At 37.8% G+C, this 10,398-nt stretch overlaps 1 protein-coding gene across 1 annotated transcript in view; it reads left to right on the top strand.

Annotated features, from left to right (window-relative positions):
* The window catches only part of ALDH1A1 (aldehyde dehydrogenase 1 family member A1), a 40,957-nt gene extending 34,593 nt beyond the window's left edge, over positions 1-6,364 (top strand). The window contains exons 11-13 of the mRNA XM_015816722.2: positions 2,865-3,022; positions 5,166-5,240; positions 5,887-6,364. Coding sequence (XP_015672208.1) covers positions 2,865-3,022; positions 5,166-5,240; positions 5,887-5,959 — 306 coding nt within the window. The 3' untranslated portion in view covers positions 5,960-6,364. The remainder of the gene's footprint in view (positions 1-2,864; positions 3,023-5,165; positions 5,241-5,886) is intronic.
* Positions 6,365-10,398: the final 4,034 nt, after the last annotated feature.

Below are 10,398 nucleotides of genomic sequence, written 5' to 3'. Positions count from 1 at the left end.
GTGAGGAAGGAGGAGAACCACCGCATCACGGTGCCCCCCACTCCCAACTCCACCAGACGCCGCAGCATGATACCGTGGTCCACAGTATCAAAAGCCGCTGAGAGGTCCAAAAGAACTAGGACAGAGGAATAACCCCTGTCCCGGGCCCTCCAGAGATCATTCACCAATGTGACCAATGCCGTTTCCGTGCTGTATCCCGTCCTGAAGCCCGACTGGAGCGGGTCTAGATAGACTGTTTCCTCCAGGTGTCGGGGGAACTGCTGCGCAACCACACGCTGGCAACTAGCGTGGATTTATGCAACTAGCGTTGCAGTATCCCGGGATCATGTGATCACCTTTCGCAATCTTCTGACAAGCAGTCAATGGGGAAGCTAGATTCATTTAATAACCATGTTACTAACTTGACAACTGCAGTGATTCGCTTAACCTCTGTGAGGTTATAAAATGGGGCAAAACTCACTAAACAACTATTTTGTTTAGCAAAGACAATTTTGTGGTTGTAAGTCTAGGACTGTCTATATTGCACCAGATTTCCCTACACTACACTCCATATTAAAGGAAAGAGAATAGGTATCTAGCTCAATAGAGACTTAGACCTACTCAGCTGCAATAATAACATTTAGCAAGAAATGTTGCCCAAATAAGGATGGGGTTAGATGAGTTATGAAACTGCCACTTTGGAGCTTGAGGGCTTTTCACTTAACTTGTGTCACTTGCTAGTAGCTCTGAGCCCTAATGGATGGCTTCTTTGCCCCTTGAAGAGGTACAGTTTAGAGGAACCAATGAAATCATTGCTCCATTTTTCTGGAGATATCCCTGTGGGTTGGGGAGATTAAAAAAAAAAAAGATCAAGATGAAAACTGCATCACCCAATTAGACCCCACCTCTTTTCACCCTTGTTAAAAAAAAGGGTGGAGCTTCATTTAGTCACCTTGCCTTTTTTTTTTTTAACTACGGTATCTCTGAGGCTCATCTATAGAATCAACATATTTTCATATATATCTGCCCTTAATTTCCAAGTTCTAGTCAAAGATATTTTTTGATTGGAGGGCAATATTCTTAGCTAATGCCTCCTTAAGAACCCAAAATCTGGGTTTGATTGAAATGTTTTTTTTCTAATAATAGCCCAAGCAAGCAGAATGAAAGAAGAACATTGTGTAGTAAGCTGTGAAGATTTTAAAATCCCCGAATCCTTATAAACATGTGTAAGAAATGATCAAGATTATAATTTTAAGTGTTTTAATGAAAAATAAATAAAATCAGTAGATTTTCTTCCGTTATAGCCATGTTCATCATTAGGACAAATGCAGACTTGCCTTTTGTTCTTATTCGTGTCCCGCTCACAGACGTGGTCTACTGTTCAGAGGAAAACAAGCCACCACAAGACTAAAGAGCTTGTGAACAAATTCTAGAAATCTAAACTGGAAGAAAAGTGAGACCAAAACAAACAAATCCCCAAGATCATTTAAATCCCATTCTAGTTTGTAAGGCAGAAAAAGAGCTCTGGAAGCCTCCCAGGTAAAACTATATCTGGCTATGGCATCCCAAGAATGGTCTTTTTTTCCCCTCAGGTAAAGAAGCAATGAGCATTTATTTCTTTCATATGTTCTTCCTTGTGTTTCTTAATATATTGCAAAATTCATATTTCACAAAAGTCCAGCTTAAATTGGGGCATCATAAGACCTCCGATCTGATCTGAGTTCTGAGGTGAATTGACTTTATCTTCCAAATTTATGACTTCAGGTTTTGCGTTTCTTCAACGTTCTAATGTAATTCTTAGCTCACAGTCAGGTGCTAATTGTTTTAATTGCATCATTTTAGGGGTAAATACAGGATTTACTGTTTTCATTTTGTGTGCATTTATATCTAAGCAAAGTGCAATACGTATTTAAATACATATGTGCACATTTAAAATGCGTTTTAAAATCTAATCCTTCACAAATGTGCAGAAGAGCAGTGGAACAGACTGAAGAATGAGCATAAGAGAAAGTTACATGTGTGGAAATAGGTTGTGTCATTGTTTTTTCACTGAGCCAATCCCTGTGCGCCATCCCATGTTCTCTCTTATGTTGGCTTTCAGGTGGAGGGGATTTACTGTAGGTGTATGAATCATGGAGTTGGAAAGAGCCATATAAGTTATTTAAATTAACTATATACTTGAAGCGGGAAATTAAAATCTGTAGAAACTATGTACTTTGGCTGCAATTGGATGGTAACAACAATTGAGACTTCTCTATTATTTTTTTTAACCAAAGTTTTTTTTTAAATTACCATTTTATCACCATTGTGAATGCTTCTTTTATATATATATATANTATATATATATATATATATATATATATATATATATATATATATATATATATATATAGGCGACGTTTCGACGAAGTCACATTCGTCATCTTCAGGCTGGTGTCTTCAGCTTCGTGCTTCTTAGAAGCACGAAGCTGAAGACACCAGCCTGAAGATGACGAATGTGACTTCGTCGAAACGTCGCCAAGGTACTTTTAATTCTACGTGGGAGAAAACCCGAATAACTAAAGACCTACATACAAACACCCGCGAAAACCTCAGAAAACATATATATATATATATATATATATATATATATATATAAGATTTAGGCACTGTACAGGTACAACACAATCCTGAGTGGCTCAAAATGTCAAAGCCAAAAGATAAAAATACAGTAACAATGAACAAGACAGTATCAGCCAAACCAATATGCAAAGGGAATGTTATTTATAGACTAGGGAAAAATATGCTTTAGTGGAATCTAAAATCCTAAATAATGTACTGAACTGCTCATTTTTTTCCTTCTGATTTTGCCCTCCACAATTATTGCTACCTTTACATTGACACAGATATTTGGGCCTGTCCAGCAAATCATGAAATTCAAAACTATTGAGGAAGTTATCAAGAGAGCAAACAATACTCACTATGGTCTAGCAGCTGCAGTATTTACCAAAGACATTGATAAAGCACTGACGTTTGCAGCTGCACTTCAGGCTGGAACTGTCTGGTATGTATTCTTGGTGCTCTTCTTTGAGCCAAATTGTACTTGGAAGGGAATTCAGTCATTTTAAAGCCTCTGCAAAGTTGGTCCTTTCTCACATCACCAGTGCCATAAGTCACATAGTGGGAATACATTACAATTTATCTTTTACTCTAGACCAGCGTTTCTCAGCTTTAGCAACTAAGATGTCTGGAGTTCAAATCCCAGAATTCCTTCAGCCAGCATGCTGGCTGGCGAATTTTAAGAGTTGAAATCTGTACATCTTAAAATTACTGCTCTAAGCTAACACAGTCCCCTAAGTAATTAGCTCTGGGCATTTTGTGCTTCCCTGTTGCTGCTTATTATGTTAGAGTTCCATGTTTTCCAACATTTTTTCTATTGGGAGCCATCTAGAACATTGTAGAAAACACATGGGGTACAATAAATAAAATAAACCAATAAAATAACAAGTGCCTTCTATCATTCCTAATAAGTACACACTGAACTTTGCCCACCCGAGGCGTCAGGGCAAAGGTGAGTAGAACATCAATAAATCTATTGATAGATCTCAAGATGATTTATAGTGGATTGTTTGGAGGAGAGAACCAAAGCAATTTGTGGATCAAATAATTTATGAGTTTGTTTCTGGTGTTTGTTACAAATGCTTGGCTTATGTTCAGAGATAGTAAACATTAGCTGAAAGTATGAATAAAAATTTAAAAGAAAAATAGAATAAAAGACAACGATTCCCTTTATTTGGAAAAAAAATATAATCCTGCAAACATTGTTTTGATAAAACCAGATAAAATAAAAGTTCAGGCTTTGGAGAGATGTGGAAGCTGAAATGAGCCTGGAGACTCATTTCTGGCAAATAGGCACATATGTGCACTGGGACAGTCTTCACTCCAAAAACATGAGGCCACGAATGGTAAGATTTGTGTATGTTAACAATCAGCCCCCCCATACTGCTAACCACTGAGGCAATACATTTTTATAAATTTCTAAATCAAAATAAAAAAACCCCAAAGAAATATACAAGTGACATAAGCAAAGACCCAAAGACATAATTCAGCAATTTTTACCAGAGGAACAAAAGGTGGACCATAAAAAAAGGGGGAGAATTAGAGATACCCAACATAAATGGCAATGCTGAAAGTGGAAGCCAATACCTAATACAATCACAGAGCTACATTCCTTCATCTGTAACAAACACCTGTCTTATGAGTCCATACCTCTCCAGGGTCAGGACAAGGAACTAGACATGTTCACCAGAAAGTGGGTCACAATTGAGACTTCTAAGACCAGGCACTTCTATCAATGCAAAAATGTGTTAGATTCAAGGGTTTTTTTCTCACAGATTTTTAAAATATTTCAGATTGAAATTGAAATGGCACATGGTTAAGGTTTCCATTTAAGGTTGAAAAAAGGAAAGATGAAATGAGATGAGCATATAAGGATATTTGTAATATGGGATATTTTGTGTGTAAGCTGTTGTCAATGAGAGCCAGGTTGGTGCAGTGGTTAAGGCTAGGCACCGGGAGTTCTAGTCCCATTTTAGGCACAAAGCCAGCTGGGTGACGTGGGCCAGTCCCTTTTTCACACCCTACAAAGCAGGCCATGGCATACCACTCCCAAAAGCTTGCCATAAAAACTGCAGGGACTTGTCCAGGCAGTCACCAAGAGCCAGGAGTGATTCAAAGGCACCAAACTAAGAAGATACTATCAGCCCCACCAGGTACACCAAGAGCTAAAACTGCTTTTATTGAGAGTGGCTATAATAATAACATCTTGCAATTGTACAGCACAATTGTGTTTGCGCTGTACCTCCTCTTTTTTATATAATTCAGTGAAATAAGGAAACCATTATCTGGACATTCTGGGCTTTGAAAATGCCTAGCCCCTTTGCCTAGGCAACAACGCTGCATAATTTCACCAAGGTCATCTTCCTTACTCTCTACAGATATTTTGTAACATAAGTATTAGGACAAACATGCTGAGTCACTGCTATGTTGCATAAGGATTTTAAAAAGTTACAAATGCTAGCTTGGGAGAAGTGGGACCAGAGTTTCTTTACTAAGGGCAATCTCTTATGACTAAATTAAGCTGGCCATTCTACTTATCATTCTACCCTTTGTATAAGTTGCCTTTATCTTTTCTTCTTTTTCTTCAGGGTTAACTGCTATAGTGCAGTGTCTTCTCAAACTCCTTTTGGGGGATTCAAAATGTCAGGAAATGGACGTGAGCTGTAAGTATAGTTACCGGGCTTTGCTTCAGATTGAAAGGATCGGTTTGCACCCGTGTGACACACAGAGAAATGCTAGCATTCATAAATCAGTTGTAGGTTTCTTTGTATTAAAACAATGGGACTGTTACTGTACAGTCTTGTTTGCAGGAGACTTGTCTTCACACCATATAGTTTTTAACTATTCCATTGCATTTATGAGGAAGAAATACAAGGAAGCAATCATCACTTTATGTGATGATCCATCACATCTTTTTATTCTGCAATATTCATGAACCATGTTTTAGCAGAAATGATTTCATTTTTTATTCAGAGGTTGCTGGGGGAAAAATAAATGGTATTTTTACTCTTCTTCCTCTGGTGTTCACGTTCATTGTCTGCTCTGGTAAACTAATAGCAAGTTAGTCTTTCTGATGGTCTATTCAGCATCAAAGAATCAAGCAACTTGTCCACAGGCTCCAGGAAAGCTTGGTCTCATTTTTATCTAATAGTATCCCCCCTCCCAAAATAGTATCAGGATCAAATACACCATCAGACAGTTTTACCTTCTTGCAGTATTTGCAGCCCATAGGAAAAAATACAGGACAGTCTGGATACAAACATTATTTCAAGAACCGTTCTTATGGCGTTTCTCTTCTCTTTTTTTAAGGGGTGAATACGGCCTTCACGAATATACAGAAGTCAAGACAGTCACAATCAAAATTCCACAGAAGAATTCATAATGGCGCTACAGAGCCATGTCAATTGCTAGGCCAAACTGCAAAAGCCAGTTGTGTTGTGAAACGCTTTGTAGCAGGCTATTTTCTCTGTTTAATTTTGATTTCCTTTTTTTATCTATCTTTAACAGTTATGAATCGTAATTTAGAAAATTTTGAAATGGTTTCAGTTAGGAAAAAAGGGAGGGGGGAATCATAATGCCTGAATCAAATTAACAATTTATGGACCTTATTCAAATTTTATTTGCCCATTTAAATAGTTTGTAGTGCTGTGCAAAATAAATGGTTAAAATATACATTTACAAAAATTGCACACTTGTATTCTAGAGGTGTTAGTTTCCTGTTCTTTTGTATGATCTTCGCAAAAGCACTGATATGTGGCTATCAAATAAACAGTTTGCTTTTGCTAATGGTTTCCTCTTGATATCAGTCTTCTGGTTCCTGCTGTATTTGAATCTGCTCATATTACAGAACTATTTGGATATACACTTTATAAACCTTTCTCTCTTTTTTCCAACTGCAATTGGTACATATCAGCAAAGGCAAACAGCAGAGTGGTTTAATTTTTAAAAGAATTCCATGTCTGTGTAATGCTGCTGAAGGACTTTGGGGCTGTCCCAAGCTACATTTGTCCTTTATTGACTCCTAAAGCAAAACAGATGCCAGTTTTTCTGAATTCAGATGGACTTACCATTTTGAGCTGCATGAAAGAAAGGCTGGATATATAATTACAGTTGGGAGTCCCTTACTACTGATCCTAACCATCACCACAACCCATCAATTAAGATAACTATCTGATACAAATAATAAAAATATATTGGAAGTAAAGGAAAATGTGTGGCACTCATATTCTTTAACTCTAATTTTAATTACGGTACAAACCACAGGGTTGTCAAACTGGCATCCCACAGGCCAGATGCATCACACATAGGCCACGCCTACCCCGGCTCTGCAAAGGCAAAAAATATTGTGATACGTTACAATACCTCACGTGACGCGATCGAGTTTGACACTCATGCTCTAGTAGTTAAGTCACCAGGGGAGAAAGTGGGAGAACATGAATTCAAGTACCGCCTCAGCCAAGAAAGCCAGCTGGATGTCATTGGGCCAGTCATTCTCTCTCAGCCATCTCACCTCACAGGCTGGTGGTTGTGGGGAAAATAGGAGAAGGAAGGTATGTTGGATTTGTATGTTGCCTTGAGTTATTTATAAAAATAAAAAATAATAAAATATGAAAAATAAATAATTGGACTCTATTGCGATAATCCAACAAGAACAAGAGGGCCACAGATTTGCCTGAGATAAAAGAATGTCTTAGAACCAGAAATTTATTACTTCTTACAAATCCTTAGGACGTAGAGGAAAAAGGAAATGGCCTTGATGGACAGAAGGAAGAAGTGAAACGCAGACAACAGTGAGATTAAAGAAGACTGAGTCAAGTGCAGGAATGTAGTCAACATCTCAGACAAGCCCTTCCCTAGTTTTCATGAAGATAAAGGGAGGGAGGGAAGGCACATTCAGACTTGCAAGATTCTGCTACTAGAGCTTTACAATAAAGCTGACCTATATGACATTGGATTCCTGGTCTAAAGTACCCTTGGAAGGCTGACACGGGTGCTTAAAAGCAACATTATAATTTGGTAATTATGATCTTATTGCAAATGGAAGGGCCAGGAGCAGAGTGTCATGTAAATTAGAAGAATGTCAGTCAGTTCTGGGAGCTCACAATATAATGCACAAAAAAAAATGAAGATGCCTCCATTTTTAATTCTTAAAAAAAGTCTTTATGGACTACAGCCTTGGTGATGAAGTGGTGGAATCAAAATAGACAGAGGTTTGTTTGATGGAAATCATTACGTCTTTTTTAAAAAAACTGCACTTTTGAAAGGAGCTTGACATTCTGTTTTATCAGCACAGTATTTTTTTTATCATTACTTATAAAAGCATTCATTACATCATGAAATGCATTCAGTACCTCTGTATCTTTTTCTCCACTTCAGTTTCTCAATGCACCTCCATACAAATATTATTTGTACATCAGCCTTAATGTCACATACAATTCCAAAATCACCCACTCCTCAGTCTAGAAAATCTCTTTTCTTTCCCTTGTTCTGGGAATGGAGAAAACATTCATTTGTGGGCCATTGTTTTCCAAACGGAAGATTGCTTGGCATCCCTGCCCACTTTACTTCTAGTTCCACAAGAGGAACAGCCCTCAGATTCATCAGGCTGACACTATAGATTGGTTACTTACTTACTTGTTTAACCAATTTAATTACCATATCTCATATCAAGGTACCTCAACCTGTGGAAATAGCTCAGGTTTATGTGAAAAAAATAATCTTGCATCTATTTTAGGCAAGACTCTTGTATTGTTAACAGCCATAACATCTCCTGAAATGTTTTTGCCCCTGCGGAGATACTGTAGAATAATACTTCAGTTTCTACATAGACAAGGCAAGGAGTAAAGTAAGAATTCAACAATGTATGATAGAATAAAGCTGAAAATACTGTATTTGATTTATATCCTGTCTTCATTCAGGATCTTAAGGTGTCCTCTGCTATTTTCCCCTACAGCAGGGGTGTCAAACTGCTGGCCCGCAGACCGGTTGCATCATGCATCACGCGCCCACCCTAGCTCCGGCAATGCGAAAAAAGTCACGACATGTCACATGACATGGCGAGTTTGACACCCGTGCCCTATAGCAAGAACTCAGGGAGACTGGTCTGAGAAAGTATCTGGACCAAGTGATCCTGGCCTGAGCTTTTTTGACTGAAGGTAGAACAGTGTTTCTCATCTTTGGAAACTTTATTTTGTGTGAACTTCAACTCCCAGAATTCCCTAGCCAATCCATACATCTTAAAGTTGCCAAAGTTGAGAAACACTAAAGTAGACTGAAATCCACGTTTTTCCAGTGCTGGGCCATTACCTGATCCACTATAACACACACTGACATAAAAATAAGTATGAAAAGGTAGCGAACATTGAAGAGTTCAAAACTGTTAAAAGGCAGGTATCTACTATGGCTTATTATGCAATACGATAGATTGGTCTGAATCCAAACAAATCAAATATCACAAAATATTTCAAGCATTAAAAGAGGTAATATAACATTAGCCATTAATACCTACAAACAAACATACACTAATACATCCACCTAAATGCCATCTAAGCATACATTTTTTTCCATTGGAGCCAAGCCCAGCTCTGTGTTAATCCAATGTGCTGAATTTGCCCACAAATCTTGCCAAAACAAATATATACACCTTTTGCAAACTCTGATTCTAGAGCAGCCTAAGTTTAATCATGTTTACTGTTGCTCAAGACCATTTGCAATATGCCTGAATGCAGAAAATCAGCAACCTGGCAGTTACTGCAAGATTAGTCAGACATTAGCATGAGATACAAATAGAGAATTTTGCTAAACACTTAACACAAAAATCTTCTGAAAGGCAACATGGCTAGCAATCTATACCTAACCATCTAAAGCTGAAAAGAAATATATTTCCAAATAATTTCGGATGAATACGTTGTAGCCATATGATGTCTATTGATAATTTTCAATTTGTGCATATCTTTAAGCTATTTTGAGAGAGAAAATCTTCCAAGCATACTCTTATCCCTGCTGGCAAATATTCACTTAGGAAGAGGTTATCATAAATTAAAGATGCTTTGTTTTGTTTTGGTTGACTGTAACATCTGAATCCACCCATCACACCTAGTATAAAATATCAGCAGATCACTATTGCTTGTTTTTCAAGTCTTAATTGTAAAACTCTTAGTTTATTGTGCGTGTGACATTACCAAAGCTTCTGTGATGGTGAAAATGTGATTGTGGCACTTCTCAACAGTATCTCCAGCAAGTCAAAAGTACATCAAAATGCTGAAATGTTGATAATATGAGGCAAGTGTTTCCTTAACATACTTGTATTCTAATGTCTGACACAATTATGTAAATTAGAGTTAAGGTTGATAAGTGGATGTTAGAGTTTCTTCAAGACTCTTCAAGACTCTTTCCTTCTAGCTCCCTTCCTGAATTTGAAAGCAAAGTTTCAGGGATCAATAGGGTGGATGAAATTCAAAATAGACAGTGCTGAAGGCTGCTGGGAGTTGTAGTTCAGCATTTTAGGAAGGCTGCAGATTCCTCAGCCCTATTGGTCATCACTGAACTAAACTGAAGCTTAAGGAACCTTTTATGTTGACTTCAATCTTTCCTGCGAATTGGTCCTTTACCTCTGAAAGAGGACAAATTTTGCCCCTTCCTTAAGACGCCTTTGCTATATCCCATTGTACAAAACATTTTTTGTCCAGTATCTTATCTCCCTTTATTTGGGAAAGGTGGTAGGGAAGGTAGTTGGACAACAGCTTTAGAAGGCTTTGGAGGAGGCAGGTTATATGGATCTTTTTCTGTCATGATTCAGACCCACTATGGGATGGAAATAGC

This window comes from Protobothrops mucrosquamatus, unplaced genomic scaffold (assembly GCF_001527695.2).
Source record: "Protobothrops mucrosquamatus isolate PMUCROS unplaced genomic scaffold, P.Mucros_1.0 scaffold_117, whole genome shotgun sequence".
In the NCBI taxonomy this organism is placed as follows: Eukaryota; Metazoa; Chordata; class Lepidosauria; order Squamata; family Viperidae; genus Protobothrops; species Protobothrops mucrosquamatus.
Note: the sequence above shows the minus strand (reverse complement) of the source record. Positions and strands in the feature narration are given on the sequence as shown.